Source organism: Hypanus sabinus, chromosome 29 (genome assembly GCF_030144855.1).
Source record: "Hypanus sabinus isolate sHypSab1 chromosome 29, sHypSab1.hap1, whole genome shotgun sequence".
Taxonomy (NCBI): domain Eukaryota; kingdom Metazoa; phylum Chordata; class Chondrichthyes; order Myliobatiformes; family Dasyatidae; genus Hypanus; species Hypanus sabinus.
In genome coordinates this window covers 22163283-22181631 of record NC_082734.1, presented here as the reverse complement: position 1 = coordinate 22181631, position 18349 = coordinate 22163283, and the positions used below count along the sequence as shown (strand labels likewise).

General features: G+C 46.7%; 1 protein-coding gene across 10 annotated transcripts in view; it reads right to left on the bottom strand.

Annotated features, from left to right (window-relative positions):
- Positions 1–977: 977 nt before the first annotated feature.
- The window catches only part of med25 (mediator complex subunit 25), a 78823-nt gene continuing 61451 nt past the window's right edge, over positions 978–18349 (bottom strand). For 8 of the 10 annotated variants that reach the window (XM_059953937.1, XM_059953936.1, XM_059953938.1 and 5 more), the window contains 5 exons: positions 17240–17323; positions 12612–12743; positions 8162–8338; positions 4609–4813; positions 978–2636 (listed from right to left, as the gene is read on the bottom strand). In XM_059953937.1, the coding sequence (XP_059809920.1) occupies positions 2533–2636; positions 4609–4813; positions 8162–8338; positions 12612–12743; positions 17240–17323 (702 nt within the window). In that variant the 3' untranslated portion in view covers positions 978–2532. The remainder of the gene's footprint in view (positions 2637–4608; positions 4814–8161; positions 8339–12611; positions 12744–17239; positions 17324–18349) is intronic. The other 2 variants (XM_059953942.1, XM_059953943.1) reach the window with 1 other exon arrangement.

The window sequence follows — 18349 nt, the reverse complement described above, 5'->3', positions numbered from 1 at the left end:
ACCCGTGGTGCACCTGTGCGGAGATGTTGGTGCCAATCTGAACCAACCGAGGTAATCGAGGATCCAGTTGCAGAAGGCAGTACTGAGGCCAAGATCTTTAATCCTATTGACTGGTTTTGAGGGGATGATAGTGTTGAGTGCCAAGCTGCAGATGATAAAGAGCATCCTGATGTGTGCATCTTCACTGTTTCAAGCTCTAAGGTTGAGTAAAAAGCCAATGAAATTGACCTTTTGTGACAGTAGGCAAATTGCAGTGGATTCAACTCGCCTCTCAGGCAGGAGTTGATATGTTTCATCATAAAACTCCCAAAACACCATCACAGAGGACGTAAATGCTACTGGATGATCGGCTCTTCTTAGGCACTGATGTAATTGAAGCAGGTAGGTATCTCGGACTGCCGAAGCGAGAGGTTAAAGATGTCAGTGAACATACCAGTTGATCACAGGTCTTCAGAGTACTCCGCCAGCAACCGTTCGGGCCAGATGCCTTCAGTGGGGTCACCCTCCTGAAAGATGCTCTCACTTGGCCTCAAAGACTGAAGTCACAGGGTCATCGGGTGCTGTGGGAGTTCATGAAGGTCCTCAACGTGTTGAGAGTCAAAGCGAGCAGAAAAGGTACTGAGCTCATCTGGGAGCGAAAGCTATTTTGCTTGGTTTCAGTTTGTAGGAGGTGATAACATTCCAACCCCGCCACAGCTGTCAGGTATCCTTTGCTGACTTGCGTTTGGTTCAGAATTGCCACTTTGCATGTGACATGGTTTTCTGGAGATTGCACCTGGACCTCTTGTATTTTACTTGGTTGCTAGATCTGAATGCCACTGACCTGGCCCTGTGTTTACAAGACCATCTCAGCCTTATTATCATAGCAATCACTTATGGTAAGATGACATTTTAAACTGCAGCACTCTAAACAATCAAACCACATCAATCCCTCTATTTGAAAACCAGCAATATTTCAATAAACTAAAGAGTCAATACAACTTTACAACCAATGTTTATTAGTTTACTTTGTGAACTATTTGCTCAGTAAACAGAAATACAGGTGCTCTTCACACTTTTCTATAAACGTAATTTAGATGTTATATATTGCCAATTCTTCTGAATGGAAGCTTCAAAATACTAACTTCTAATTCGGGCTCCTAACCTGGGGCCCATGGACCCTTAGTTAACGGTAGGGATCCACTGTATAAAAAAAGGTTCTAAATCCTGTCTTCTGATTCCCCGATAGTTTCTGAGAGGGTCGACCCAAATTTGAGCAAGTGAAGCGGCCATTACGCTAGGAAGCAAAATGCTGAAATATTGAAAATGGATTTAAGGGAGTGCTCCATGGAGTAGGGAACTGGGTCTTGTGGGATGCAGCTTATTGCACGTGAGCACAATTGTGTGATTACAGTAGAACTCCCATAATCGGGACATATGCAGTACTTTAACCATAGCTGGACTGAGAGATTTTCCAGATGGATGCATGATTTAGACCTGAAATGTCAACAATTCCTTTACCCCCACCTCCCCCACCACACAGATGCTTCTCAGCCTGCTGAGTCCCTCCAGTGGATGGTCTGGTGCCCGATTCCAGTATCTGCAGTCTCTTATGTCTCCATTCAACCTTTGCTTCTGAAAAATTTATTGAGATAAAACACACGAACAGGCCCTTCCAGCCCAACGAGCCCACGCTGCCCGATTACACCCAGGTGGGTGTATTAACCAATTAACCTGCTAACCCACACAGCTTTGGGATGTGGGAGGCAACCCAAGCACCCAGAGGAAACCTACGTGGTCACCGGAAGGACAGACAACTTACAGATAATAGCAGAGCTGAACCCAGGTTGCTGGTGTTGTAATAGCACTGTACTAACCACTATACAACCATACCACCCACTGTACTCCAAGCCTCGCTCTGCAGACTTGACACTGCCCTGCCCCACTGTCATTCTCAGCCTACACCATCTCGAATCTCAGCTACAACACTTCCACTTTTTTTATAATGCATCTTGAAGCTTCCAAATTGAAACTAGGACATTGACAGAGCTTTCATCTTTTAGTTTATGTTTATTACTCACAAGTAGAGAAATCCATTGCAGTTCTGCCTTCCAATAAACTTATTTTGTCAGTGTGGATCGGAATAGACCACCTCCATCTGCCACTATTGAGGTTCAAGGTGCTGAGACTGATTATAACAAACCTTCACATCTGCTGATTCACAAGGGATTTAAGTAAATATGAGTAGACTGCTTTTCAAATCATTTAAAATAAATTGCAGTAATCAATTTAATACAGATTGAACAAAAATAATACAAAGCAAACAAACTGCAGTACTCAAAAAGATAGGTTCATAAGGACTGTCTTAATTGACCTATTCAATCCACTAATTTTATGAAAAATCTAAATATATTTTTAAAAATCCCACATACAGACACAAAGTTTCCAACTGCTGTCCACCTATTTAAATAATTCTTTGCTCTGTATGGGTAGAGAGCATCTCGGGTCTGGGCTTCTCAACCTTTGACAAGGCAGGTCGAGCTTGCGAAAGTTTTAGATAAGGTCCATCAGAATTTCTTCCTCCAGCAGACTTGTACCTTGCTGCAGTCCAGCCTGGGCAACTGGACCTCGTGGACCTGAGCCCATCATCATTTGGCCTGCAGATTTAAAATGAAGATTTACACCAACGCAATCATGAGTTCTTTTACATTCCTGCCGCCTGAATCTACAAAATCAAAAATAAATGCCAAATCCCAAGAGTTGCTGCTGTGATGGTCAAAGCAATTGCTGTGTAATAGTACTGGCACCCACAGGAAGAGGTAGCAATAGATGAAGTGGAGAAGAGATTCACCAGCATATAGCCTGGAATGGAGGATGGTAACCACAAGGAGAGATTGGATAGACAGGGTTTATTCTCACTGTTTGTAGGAGGCAGAGGACGACCTTAGAGGTTTATAAAACTATTCAGGGCAGAGGATAGGTAGATAGATTATTTCTCAAGGGCAGGGGAGTCCAGAACCAGACAGTCCATATTTAAAGTTCAAAGTAAAGTTTATTATCGAAGTACACGTTACTATATACTACTTTGAGATTTATTTCTTGCAACCATTTACAGGAAAATAAAGACATACAATAGAATATATGAAAGTGTCCACCATTTCCTGTTGCCCTTTCCATTCTGGGGCTTTTGTATTAAAGGACATATGAAGGGTAAGTTTTTTCTCCACACAGAGGGTGGTGGTGATTATGTGGTATGGTAGTGGCTGATAAAATTACAACATTTAAAGGGCATTTGGACAAGGTGTTTGGATAGAAAGGCCTGGAGGGAAATGGGCCTCAAAACATGTAATTAGTAAGCATTATGCTATCACAGACTAGGTGGCCCGCGATGGATAATCCCCTGAAATCAATGTACCCAGGTCAAAATCATTAAAACTTACAAACACTATTGCTACTATTGGCCTTACTGGCAAAAACAAAAACAGATTTTTGTGTCACTGCTGTGACAAATAAAAAGTGTAAGTAATGATTTTGTTGCCTCGTGCCATTACACCATACAAGCTCCAAGCACCGAGAGAGGCTCAAGGTAAATTTATTATCAAAGGACGTATACATCATCGTGTGCCCATTTTCTTGTGGGCATTTATTGCTAGATAAAGAGATTAAATAGAATTTGTGAAAAATTATAAAGACTGACAAACAACCAATGTGCAAAAGATGACAAATTGTGGAAATAATATATCGGCCCACACGTTGTATTGACCTTTTAACCTACTTCAAGATCAATCTAACCCGTCCCTCCCACGTAGCCCTCCATTTTTCTTTTACCCAGACACCTAATAAGAGCTTATTAAATCCCTCTGCCATCACCCTGGTATCACCCACCGCTGTGTAAAAGACCCCACTTCTGATATTCTCCAAACATCTTAAAGTTAAGTCCCCTCAATCGTGATCTCCTGTTCTGTGTCTGTGTAGGGTTTCCTCCCGCATCTTAAAGATGTTGGTTGGTACGTTAATCAGCCACCGTGAAAGTGATTGCTAGAGTGTGGGGAGTTGATGGAAATACAAGGAGAACAACATTAGATCAGTCTGGAATTAGCATAAATATGTGCTCAATGTTCAGTGTAGACCAAATCAAAGGGCCTGTTTGTCTCTCGTTTTTTTTTACCAGACAATACTTAGACATACTCAAAGGAACACCCTGAGTTCATATACAGTGGGATGATGGGCAGAAATCACAAATTGGAAATCAAACCTTGGAATATCTGGTCTAAATGTTCTGTTAAAAGAGTCTTCACACACTTACTTAGTGTGACAGCACGGTAACACATTCTCACAGCACAATGACTCTGCACTGCCTAATCACACCGTCACCAATTACTCCTGTATCTCTCTGGCACGTGGGAGGAAATGCACGCGGTCACAGAGAGAAGGTACAGACTCTTTATGGACACTGGTGGAAGTTAACTCGGGTTGCTGGCTCTGTAACAGTGTTACGCTAACTGCTCCAACACTGCGCCGACCCCATGATCTTACGATCATGCCTCACGTCCACTCTCCCATCCAATCCCAAACTTGCACATCATTAATGGGGCATTCGCTGCCCCAAAGCAGAATTGGACTTCTTACCTTGTAAAGGTGGTCGCTGTGCCATCTGACTGCCCCATGGCTGCCCAGGACCTTGGTGCAGTAGCTGCTGTCCTTGCATCTGCAGCTGCTGTCCTTGGGCATGATGGGGCATCTGTTGACCCATAGACTGGTGAGGCATCATCTGAGAGGCTTGCTGCTGGATGTGATGCATGGGTTGTTGGGGCTGTGGAACTCCACTTTGCGACTAGGAGAGAAACAGAAGTAACACAAACTATCAGGAAGCACAGCTGGGCTGAGAAGCGGCAGATTGAGTTCAGTCTGGAAAAGTACTCTGTACTCTGCCTTTGAATACAGGATTAATCGCAGGATTTCTTAGCAGTGCGGAGGAACAGAGGGATCTCGGGGTCCATGTCAATAGATCCTTCCATGTTGCTACACAAGTTAAGACGACGGATGGTGTGTTGGCCCTCATTAGTCGGGGGTAATGAGAGTAGCTCTTAAAGCTCCAGTTAGACCAGACTTGCAGTGTTGGGTTCAGTTCTGTCCCCTTCACTAAAGGAAGGATGTGGAAGTTTTAGAGAGGGTACAGAGGATACCTATCAGAACGCTGCCTGGATTAGAGAGCATACCTTATGAGGAAAGGTTGAATGAGCTAGAGTGGTGAATCTGTAGAATTCTTTCCCACAGACAGCTGTGGAGACCAAGTCTGTATGTAAATTTAAGGCAGAGGTTGATAGATTCTTGACTGGTCTGGTCATGAAGAGATATGCGGAGAAGGCAGGAGAGTGGAGCTGAGAGGAAATTTTTTATCAGCTATGATGAAATGGTAGAGCAGACTCGATGGGCCACATGGCCTAATCATGTCCTATATTATAAGGACTTTTCTCTGTGGAGCGAAGGAGGATGAGTGGTGACTGACAGATGTGTACAAGATGGTAAGAGGCATAGTCCGAATGGATAACCAGAGACTTTTTCCAAGTGCAAAACTGGCTGAAATGAAGAGGCGTAATTTTAAGGTGATTGGAAGAATCTATGGGGGGGGGGGGGGGAGTATCAGAGGTAAATTTTATTTATATTTTTAAAAAAAACAATGGTGGGTATGGTGGGTATGTGGAACCCAGTTAGATGAAGTCAGCGACAGTAACCTGGAACACTACCATGGTTTGTAGAAATGCCTTTAAGCACCATAGCTGCATCAGATTTTTACATTAATCTAGAACTAAAGTTTGGAACAATAAAAGAAACATTTCTCCAATTTGATGTTTGACAAGTCCATCAACACACGCTTATTGAGACTTAACTTTCTCTGTGAGGTTCTTGGCACATTAGCAAGTTCCTTCAGAATTCTCTGACAAAAGAAACATTCCAGCTGAAAGCTGGCAAATGTTATTGCTGGTTGTTTTTCAGGTCAAAACCATTTCTTTACTGGTAACCTTGGAGGCAGTAACTGTGATCTTAATCCATTCCCTCTTCTTGATGACAGCACAATTTGGCAAAAACTTTTCCAATAACACAAAACAGAACACCTCTATGCAAACACACCTCGTATTCCACCTGCGCAGTCTCAAAGCTGGTGGCATGAACATCCGATAACCATTTCCACTCTGGCCCAATTCCCCCTTTTCTCTTTCCTCTCTCCCCCTGATCACCAGCCACCCCTCTTAATGTCTCTTTCCTCTCCTGCACCCTTTCCATCTGCCCATCACCCACACGCTCCTCCCACCCATTTCAAGCTTCACCTTCTTCTCCAATCAGATGCCACGTCAGCCCTTTGTCACACCCACCTGGAATTTCTAACAGAATAGGCAATTTCCCCCAATAAAAGCAGGACAATTTATCCAGAAAAACACACCGTAGTAGGGGATATCTACATATTAATTAGCTGCCAGGAATCAGCAGTCACTTAGGGCAGTGCAGTGCACTACGGCCGACTCACTAACCCTAACCTGTACATCTTGGACTGTGGAAGGAAACCAGAGCACCTGGAGGAAATCCACATGGTCATGGGGAGATTGGGCAAACTCCTTGCACACAATCTTACAACTGGTGCTGAAAAGCGTTGCACTAAACATCTTACTACCATGTTGCCCCTAAGGAATAGCAAAGGCATATTTTTCTGCAGATATGTGGACCAGGGCCCTGACCAAACTTTGCAGGCAAAGAATTTGGCATCTGCTACTCCTGCCTCAGCAAGCCGACAGCTGTTACTGGAAAGCAAAATACTGAAGTTGCTCGAAATGGAAACGGAAGCAGAAAATGTTGGGAATGTCCAGGCAAGCCAGCCAGACTCTCTTAAATGTTGCACGATCAAAGTTGTCCCAAGAGCTCTGCTTTGTTTGCTGGAGGAATCCAGTAGGTCAAGCAGCATCGGTGGGGAGAAAAGGGATTGTTCACGTTTCAGGTTGAAACTCTGCATCAGGACAGAGGGTGCAGAGGTGAGAGGGAGGGCTTCCATAGATACTGCCCATCCAAGACACCCATTCCTTCTCCCTCCACAGATGCTGCTTAACATTCCAGCATTTGAGTCTCCTGTCTCTTGCTGCCTTTGTCCACGTTTTCAGCAACTTACACTCTGCTGGCCTTAATTTTGGAATCTTCCTGCCACAGTTAATGTTCCCCCAACCTGAAAGCATGAACACTGATTTCTCTGGTAATTTCTCCCCCCTTCCCTCAATTCTCCCTTTTTTCCCCATTTCCAATTCTGGCTCTCCCTTCACCCCCTTCTCTTTTCAAATACCCTTCACTTCCCTCTGATCCCCCTCCTTCTTCCATGGTCTATCACAGTGATTCTCAACCGTTTTTTGGCCACAGCCCCCTTTCGAGCTCTTCTCAGGTTCCAGGGCCCCCCTTTCAAACAGGGATACAACATGAACAGGTAGACAGAAAATCATTTATTACTGATCACCAAGAAAACTTGAATATTCTAACAAAACTTAAAAAAAAGACTGGACAAAACTTAAAAAAAGACTATGAAATTAAACATCTATCAGGCCTAATACGATTCTTGAGCTTGGTGCTTTTCAAGTTTCATGATATCGGGCTCCAAATTAGACAATGACAGTTGGAGGTCACCTCTTGTTGAGATATCAAATTCAAACAGTGTGTTGGAAAGATATTATAAATCAGAAGGAAACTATTGACTCCAATGAAGGTTGCTGCTTCGGTATTTCATCGGTTCAGTTACCAGGGCCCCCATAAACACTTGGGGCTCCCCTTCTCACAGTTTTCAGTTGGTGGCCCCCTTCAAATGTGCCAGGGCCCCCGTTGAGAATGGCTGCTCTATCAGGTTCCTTCTTCTTCAACCCTTTAGCCTCCCTACATCTCAGGTTCTCACCCCATTCCCCCACGTCCATCCCCATCCACCCATCTGGTCTCCCCTATCACCTGCCAGCTTATACTCTTCCTGCTCCTTAATCTGGCTTCTCTCCAGTCCTGAAGGGTCTCAGCAGGAAACATTTACTATCTATTCCCCTCCATACATGCTGCCTGACCCGCTGAGATCCTCCAGCATTCTGTGTGTGCACTTTACACAGTGACGCCATAAAGCATCAGCAACCGCTGGGAGAGCCAACGTGTTTGGGGTGGTACTCACCGTCTGCTGGCTGAGGAGCAGGCTGCGAAGCTGAGGGTTAGCGCCAGGGTTGGGTGGTCGGAGCAGGGCGCCCGCCTGCTGCGGAGCCGGAGGCTGACTCTGGGGCGGGCCGCTGGACTGTTGCTGCTGCGTCGCAGCCTGCGCCTGCTGTTGCACTCGGAGCTGCATCTGCTGCTGCTGTTCGTGGGAGAGAGACGTGGAAAAACAACGATCAATAAAAGCCAATTCCAAAGGAGAGAGAAGACCAGTGGCACAAGTTTCCAGGTTGTGCTGCAACTGCAGAGGGTAGCAAGGATTCGGCCATTAGCCTTACGATTAGTAAGTACATGGAGTCAACCACCTGGGCCACTGAGCCTGCTTCCTCAATCAATAAGATCATGGCTGATCTGCCTGTGGACTCAGCTCCATCTACCCCATAATCTTTAATTCCTCTGCTATGTAAATGTCTAAGTTTTAAATATATTTCAAGGTATAGGCTCTACTGCTTCCCTAAGTAGAGAATTTGACAGATTCACTACACTCTGGGAAAAACAGTTCCTCATCTCCATCTTAAATTGGCTCCTTGAATCTTGAGGCTACGTCCCCTAATTCTAGACTCTTATATTAGTGGAAACAGCTTTCCTGCCTCCGTCTTACACATCCCTTTCATAATTGCATGTTTCTATCAGACTCCCTTTCGTTCTTCTGAATTCCAACAAACATAGTACCAGGTGACTCAAATCTCTCCTCACAGGCAAACCCCCTCATCTCTGCACTGCCTCCAAAGCCAGTAGATCTTTCAAGCAAGGAAATCAGAACAACATGTAGTACTCCAAACGTGGCTCCACCATTAACCTGTATAGTTGTAGCACAACCTCCCAGTCCTTCAATTCAATCCCACTGGTAATGAAGGTCAGCATTCCATTTGCCTTCTTGATAACCTGTTGCACCTGCAAACCAACCTTTTGTAATTCATGCACAAGCACTCCCAAGTCCCTCTGCACAACAGCACACTGCAGTCTGTCACCATTTAAATAATCATCTGATTATCTAGTTTTCCTATCTAGATCTGTCTGCAGACTCTCCACTCTGCACAGTTTGCTTTTTCCAGATCTGGTTGTAGTCATTGGCCATGCCTTACTCATCAAGATCTATCACCTTAAAACAAACATGCTGTCCTTGAAGGAGGAGTATTTTGAACACTCACTCTCAAAAAGTATTTTATATATTCTATATTAAGTGATGAATTTCTAGTTCTAGATTCCCCCACATATCCACTCAGTCAAGGTTTTTCAGGATCAACCAAGTCACCTCTAAACTCCTGAAAACTCTAGTGGATATCCCATGACAACCGCAGATATTCCTTCTGTCCAATCGATCATCCTCCCTGCAACTTCAAATCAAAGCACTCTCACCTTGAGCAACACTCCCAAAATGCTGGAGGAACTCAGCAGGTCAGGCAGCATCTGAGATGCTGAGGCCCTTCATCGGGACAGGAAAGGAAGGGGACCTTCCCAGTTTTAATGAAAGGTCTCCAATCTTAAGCATTAACCGCCTCTCTTTCTGCAGATGCTACCTGATTTACAGGAGTTTCTCAGCATTTTCTGCCTTTTATCCCACCAGAGCCAAATCTTTTATAAGATTACTTGCCCAATCCAGGTATTGTTTGATTAGATTTACCCTTAAAGGTTAACATCTGGGCGATGCCATTTACCTGTTGCTGCTGCCATGGGCACAGAAGCCTGAAGTCCCATACAAGCAGGTCTTGAACCAACCTGCACATTCAAACCCTACCTCAGCAACAGCATACTATGGACTACGCCCCTGAAAAACGGGGAGAAATAATGATGATCACGACAATGATGTGGTGTTTCCTCATTGAAAAATATATACAAATTACAAAAAAACATATCTTCATAACAAATTGGTTGTGTCAGAGTACATACCCTCTGTAAATTACAGCAATATATAGTATTTGCCTGTGACATCATTCACATTTTCTCAACTGTTACTGGTGAATAATGCGTAGCATTAGCTCAGTAACCTCTCACAACTTAATGAAGTTACTAAATAAATAACACACAAACAATTGTGCAAAATACATTTACACAGGTGCACATGTAAACTCACAAAATGGCAAAACAAGCAGAACTGTTACACAAAATATTGGCAGCTTCACTCACACACACTCTTTAATATACTCGACAAAACATTACTCTTAACTTAGTCAAAACGTTGCATAAACACTCTCCTGACACTTCAAATATATTAGAAAGTTATCATGACCCCTTTAACAGCGTAAATCACCGACAACATACCTGAAAAATGGGGAGAAATAATCAGGACAGTGACGGGTTTCCTAATTGAAAACTGTTACTCAAGTGAGGAAAATACCATGATTTCCCCGGGGTATGTGGGTGGAAACAGAAGCAATCGAACTCAGGCGAGCAGATCAAGGCTACTCTGCAGACTTTTCTTCACTTAAACGTTAATTTATTATATTTTTACGGGAGAGTTGGACTTCCACGTCTCGATCCTACGTCATCACGTGACGTCTATGATATACAATGATCTGTATAAACAGTCTATGAATTGTCCATGACATTAGTCAAACATATCAAGTCTGTAGGCTCACGCTGGCTGGGGGGGCTGGAAGTAGTATGGCTGTACGGGTGGCAGCCATGCGACCAGTCCCGGTGCACGGTAGAGAGGCAACGTCTGGCTGGACACTGTAGCAGGAAGGGACGCCAAGCTGATCGTAGGTCACACGTCTCGGCCTTTGTGGCAGCTGATAGGCGGCTCCTCAGGTTCAGGAGCAGCGCTTGATGAAGAGGAGAGGTGTGAGGAATGCTCATCAGGCAGATTTCCAGCAGGTAAGTCTGTTTCCTCACCAGGCGGGTTTTCAGCAGGTGCACTAAACCCCTCCAGCTGATCCCCTTCAGGGGGCTGCGCGGGTGGTGCAACAGGAGCTTGCGTTTCAACCCTCCTTACTGTTGGTGGGTGCCTGTGTTCAGGCTCCATCTCCGGTCCACCCAATGTCTCTGCTGGCACCGTGGGGGGCCGGAGCGGCTCATAATGAAGCTCATACTCATCCTCACTGTCCTCATCCGGTTCCTGAGTTTGATGTGCAGGCTGGTGTCTCTTTTCCTGTCTCCCCTGGTCATTTGTAGCTATCTCTGGTTGTGTCTCAAAAGGTAAGTGATCACAGGGCATTAGTGGAGCGTCGCTTACCCCTTTTTGGTCTCAGTTCATAAACTGGCAGGTCTGACCCCATTTGTCTCACCACTGTGTGGACTGTGTCCTCCCAGTAGTTCCGGAGTTTACCTGGTCCTCCTCTGGGTGTCAGGACACGCTCACTGACTCGTAGCACTGAACTCCTTACTTTGTGTCATAGTACCTTTAACTCCTTCTGGCAGCCCTTACAATGGCGTATGCTTCCTCCATACTTTGTTTCCACTTTTCCACATAATTTCGCTGATCACTGGAACCAGTCCAACGAGCATATCAGCTGGCAGCCTGGCTGATCTCCCGGACAGGATGGTGAGTAGCCCATCACTTCGCAGCATGTGCAGTTATAGGCACACACCAGTCTGTTCAGGGACTCCTTCCAGTTTGATTTCTGTGTCTCCGTCAGTGTCCTTAGCATTTGCAACAATGTGCACTCGACCGTTCCCCATCGGGTGAGAGGGCGTTGTTCTGGACCCCGCCACTCCGCTAAGTTTCTGACTGAACAACTGATTCTTGAACTCTCCTCCTTGGTCGTGGCGGATGCGAGAGGGGAAGCCAAACTTCAGGGCATAGTCACTGAAGATGAGATTTGCAGCAGCTTTCCCCGACTTTGATGTGGTTGCGTATGCCTGAGCAAAACGTGCGAAATGATCAACAATAACTCATCTAACAATAGATGTACTCATATCCACCTCTGCATCGGTCGAGATGGAGGAAGTCAATGCACACCAATTCAAATGGCTGTGCCGTCACAATGGGGCCCTGGTATCGTGGCAGGGCTTTTTCTGTTTGAGACAAGTGCAGGCTTTGGTCACATATGTCTGATTGCATCTCTGGCCAGAAGAAGCAGTCACGCACTAAAGATACTGTGCGATCAACACCTTGGTGTCCCATGTGATCGTGCAGTTCTTCCAACACCTTCCCTTTGTAGCTTTCTGGCAAGACTAATTGCTTACGGGCAGTGGTGGTTCGGTGTAGAATGCCATCATCGTCTATTGTCAATCTGTCCCTCTCTGAACAAGCATTTTGTCCTCGGACTGAATGCTCTCAGCTCTCTGACTGGTGGCTTGGAACCTGACAGTTTACTTTCTAACACAAGACAGATGACGGGGTCTGATGTTTATGCTACTCTTAACTGTTCTTTTGGTATGGGGCTGATTGATGCAGTGGCTGGCTCATCTTCAGCTGAGGCTGACATGGATACAGCTGTGAGTGAACAAGTTGCAGGGGGCTCTTTCTGTACCTCAACAGCTTGTATGGCGGCAGCGATGGTGTGAGGCGGCAGTTCCTCCGAACATTCTCTCATCAGTGACTCCACATCCAGCGGCATTCTCGACAAAGCATCGGCATCACTGTTCTCTTTTCCCAGTCTGTACTTGATGGTAAAGGGGAAATAATTTTAAAGCCAGGAACTCTAGCTTGCCTGCATGGAGGTGATAGACAATAGACAGTAGGTGCAGGAGTAGGCCATTTGGCCCTTCTAGCCAGCACCACCATTCACTGTGATCATGGCTGATCATACACAATCAGTACCCCGTTCCTGCCCTCCCCATATCCCTTGACCCCGATATCTAAAGAGTTCGATCTAACTCTCTTGAATGCATCCAGAGACTTGGCCTCCACTGCCTTCTGGGGCAGAGCATTCCACATATCCACCACTCTCTGGGTGAAAAAGTTTTTCCGCATCTCTGTTCTAAATGGCCTACCCCTTATTCTTAAACTGTGCCCTCTAGTTCTGGACTCACCCATCAGCAGGAACATGCCTCCTCCCTCCAGCGTGTCCAATCCCTTAATAATCTTATATGTTTCAATCAGATCCCCTCTCATCCTTCTAAATTCCAGTGTATACAAGCCCAGTCGCTCCAATCTTTCACCAGGGCCCTGTACAGCTGCAGAAGGACTTCTTTACTTCTATACTTAATTCCTCTTGTTATAAAAGCCAGCATGCCATTAGCTATCTCCACTGCCTGCTTGCTTTCATTGACGGATGTACAAAGAACACCTAGATCTCGTTGTACTTCCCCTTTTCCTAACTTGAGTCTATTTTGATAGTAATCTGCCTTCCTGTTCTTGCCACCAAAGTGGATAACCTCACATTTATCCACATTAAACTTCATCTGTCATACATTTACCCACTCACCCAACCTATCCAAGTCATCCTGCATTCTCATAACATCCTCCTGACATTTCACACTGCCACCCAGCTTTGTGTCATCAGCAAATTTGCTAATGTTACTTTTAATCCCTTCATCTAAATCATTAATTTATATTGTAAACAGCTGTGGTCCCAGCACCGAACCTTGCGGTACCCCACTGGTCACAGCCTGCCATTCCGAAAGGGACCCATTAAGCACTACTCTTTGTTTCCTGTCAGCCATCCAATTTTCAATCCATGTCAGTACTTTGCCCCCAATACCATGTGCCCTAATTTTGCCCACTAATCTCCTATGTGGGACCTTATCAAAAGCTTTCTGGAAATCCATGTACACTACCTCCACTGGCTCTCCCTTGTCTATTTTCATAGTTACATAGTGATAGTTCCTTTCAGCTGTGTGAGAGCCATAAGCAATCACTCTAAGCTTGCCGTCTTGTTTCTGATACAGTACCGCTCCCAAGCCCTGGGGTGATGCATCCGTGTGTACAATGAATGGCTGAGTGAAATCAGGGAAACCTAACACTGGTAGATAGAGCAGGCAGTCAATCAGCTGTTCAAGTAAATGTTGGTGCTGGTCTGTCCACATGATCAGTTTGTTTGAGGGTACAACATGGCTCACTTTCTTTACCCTGGTTTGTGGCTTTCAGTTGTCGGGAACTTCAGCTGGATCTGCTTTCAGTAGCTCATACAGACAGCTGGCTTTCCGTGAAAAGTCCTTGATGTACTGCCTGTAGTAGGTGAGCAAACCGAGCATTTTTCTGAGTTGGCCCACAGTCTGAGGTCTGACGTCTTTTAGTGTCTAACAGCTTCGAAGTCGGCTGGATCAACTCCACTGTCCTCTGCCGAAACCCTTCTGCCCAAACAGCGGACCTCACGCTTGAATAGGTCACACTTACTTGGCTTGAGTTTGATGCCGTACTCTCCGAGGCGTTGCAGCACTGTTCGTACGTTATTCACATGGTCAAAGGTTTTACTGAAAACCAGTGTACGGGCAGTCCCCGGGTTACGTACGAGTTCCGTTCCTGAGTCCGTCTTTAAGTTGGATTTGTATGGAAGTCGGAACAAGTACATCCGGTATTATTTAACGTCAGTTAGTCCAAACATTGGTCTTAGTATATATTTTACCTTTCTATGCACTTAAGAAACATATGTATTCCAATAATTAAACCACTGCGTTGCTTAGTAATAATTGTAGCTTTCATCGGGGCAGGGCCTTTCACATGCTCCATTATTCTCACTTTATCCATTATCCTTTTGAGATTGTTCTGATCGTTGACCGACTGTAGCCTAACACTTTACCAATGATCGATGGAAATTTTCCATTATATTTTCAATCGCGATCGCTTCCCGTCAATGGAACAGAAAGACTGCGGGTGGCGGCTCCCGAGGTCCGCTGGGTCCTAAGGACCACCGCGATGAGACAGGCTAAATGGGACAAGTAGGGGCTGTGCTGGGTTTGGGTATTTGATCCTCCATAATATTCTGCGCAGGAATTTAAACTGGCGGTGGCAGTGTTTTTTTTCACGAGGTCGAGCTGCAAGCTCGACATCAACCCGGCACACAGAGTCACTGGATCAACATCAACCCGGCACAGATGGTCCGGGAGTCACTGGATCGACATCAACCCGGCACACGGAGTCACTGGATCGACATCAACCCGGCACGGACGGTACGGGAGTCACTGGATCGACAACCCGGCACGGATGGTACAGGAGTCACTGGATCGACATCAACCCGGCACGGACGGTACGGGAGTCACTGGATCGACATCAACCCGGCACGGATGGTCCGGGAGTCACTGGATCGACATCAACCCGGCATGGATGGTCCGGGAGTCACTGGATCGACATCAACCCGGCATGGATGGTCCGGGAGTCACTGGATCGACATCAACCCGGCACACGGAGTCACTGGATCGACATCAACCCGGCACGGATGGTCCGGGAGTCACTGGATCGACATCAACCCGGCACACGGAGTCACTGGATCGACATCAACCCGGCACGGATGGTCCGGGAGTCACTGGATCGACATCAACCCGGCACGGATGGTCCGGGAGTCACTGGATCGACATCAACCCGGCACACGGAGTCACTGGATCGACATCAACCCGGCATGGATGGTCCGGGAGTCACTGGATCGACATCAACCCGGCACACGGAGTCACTGGATCGACATCAACCCGGCATGGATGGTCCAGGAGTCACTGGATCGACATCAACCCGGCACACGGAGTCACTGGATCGACATCAACCCGGCACGGATGGTCCGGGAGTCACTGGATCGACATCAACCCGGCACGGATGGTCCGGGAGTCACTGGATCGACATCAACCCGGCACGGATGGTCCGGGAGTCACTGGATCGACATCAACCCGGCACACGGAGTCACTGGATCGACATCAACCCGGCACGGATGGTCCTGGAGTCACTGGATCGACATCAACCCGGCACGGATGGTCCGGGAGTCACTGGATCGACATCAACCCGGCACGGATGGTCCGGGAGTCACTGGATCGACATCAACCCGGCACGGATGGTCCGGGAGTCACTGGATCGACATCAACCCGGCACGGATGGTCCGGGAGTCACTGGATCGACATCAACCCGGCACGGATGGTCCGGGAGTCACTGGATCGACATCAACCCGGCACGGATGGTCCGGGAGTCACTGGATCGACATCAACCCGGCACGGATGGTCCGGGAGTCACTGGATCGACATCAACCCGGCACGGATGGTCCGGGAGTCACTGGATCGACATCAACCCGGCACGGATGGTCCGGGAGTCACTGGATCGACATCAGCCCGGCACGGATGGTTCGGGAGTCACTGGATCGACATCAACCTGGCACGGGAACTGTCTATCACTGGATCGAACTCGGGAAACTCTGTTCTCCAGCCTGGCGCTGATCTCACTGCGCCACCAGCTGACTGGAAAGTGGGGGGGGGGGGGGGGGATCAGGGTGAATCTTACTAAGAAAAATTTAAGCCAAATTCAAAGTTAAACACTCAACACAGTGTCAACGACAACGACTTAAAATGGCAGATGGCGTCGCGATCCGACTTAAAATGGCGGACAGTATGAGTTGTCCGTTAAGTCGGATGTTTGTAACTCGGGGACTACCTGTATCGTCCAGATAAGGAATGCAGATGTCATCCCAAAGCCCTTCCAAACAGTTGCACTACCATGGACTTGTCTCTGATTGTATAAATATGAGAGACTGGGGGGAAAGGGAGAGGGGGAGGAGGGAGACCCCACACCATCAGGCTTAAAGACCATTTCTATCCCATCGTTGCCATTTGTGTTAACAACCAATGCAAGGACGTGTTTGGGGGGGGGCAGGGGCAGGGACAGCCCACAAGTGTTGCCACACATTCCAGCACCGGGATAGCATGCCAACGATATTCAGCACAACAACAGGTAACACAAAACAGAACATACCAAGCAATTAAGCAACAACGGTGAAACAAGCTCGTTCCTTCCCTCTTCCCACGCATATACACAGTGCTCAACCCCAGGGCAGCCTCCAGTGCTGCGTTCTTTGTAAGTGTAACCTCAAATACTATATTCTGCATTCTCCTTATTGATTGTCCCATGTACTGCCTTAAATACCTATGCTTGAACTTAACTGTATTAATAAATTGCAAGGCTTTTTCCTTTTTCCTTGTGACAATAACAAATTAACACCGATGCTAAGACTTCAGTTAGACCTACCAGATTTTGTTGTCGTTGCTGGTCATCCATCGTCGTCACCGTGTGAACCTGGGGTATCGAGGTGGTCACAGGCTGTCCTGGCATCTGACGAGGGAGGAAAAAGGAGAAAAATGTTTATAATCATTTAAATTATTAATGCTTGCCAAAAGGATCAGGGTTCATAGCCATCTTCTGTCAGATGGTATATATCAGCAGGTTCGGGAAAGGATCTGTGGATTTTGACCTAGTTGACAATCTCACTGTGTAGAAGGTTGTTGTAGGTTACAATGGGACATTGACAGGATGCAGAGCTGGCCTGTCAAAGGGCAGATGGAGTTCGATCCAGAAAAGAGGGAAGTGATTCACTTTGGAAGATCAAACCCGAGCGCAGAGTAGACGATGCCAAGCTCTTCTTCTGTCATTCAGTCTCCGAGCCCACTTCTTTGGCAAGAATTCCCCACCCTACACTGATAACCACTTCTGTCTCCAACCTGCCTCTTCTACTTGGTCACCCTCCCCTCTGGTCTTCTGCCTGCTCTGGATCTCATCTCTAATTGCCGACGAGTCACTAACCGGCTCAACTTCAGCATTCCTCACTCCTCCTTGAACCTTACCCCTTCTAAACACACTGTCCTCCACATTACCTAATGCACAGACAAAGGGGGTGTTGTTGTAATGTTGGGGAGTGACCTCTACCTTTCTAAGGTCAAGTGGCAACTTTCAGACACCTCCTTTTACTTAGCCCTTGAGAAAGGCCCCAGTCTGGACCATCGGAATATTGCCTCCACCATCACTAACCTCATCAACTCTGGAGAACTCCCATCCACAGCCAGCAAACTCATAGCTCCCTCACCCCATACTGCCCATTCCGATCTTCTACCCAGATCCACAAACCTGACTGTCCGGGTAGACCTATTGTCCCTGCCTGCTTATGCCCTGACCTAGACACTATTCTGTCCCCCTTGGTTCAGTCCATGACAGTTTCCATGCTCTTGGTCTCAACAATGCTCAATTCCTTGGCCCTGATTGCCTCATTTTTACCATGGATGTCCTGTCCCTATAACACTTCTATCTCCCATCAAGGCCTTAAAGCAGTGGTCCCCAGCCTCTGGGCTGCGGACCGATACCAGG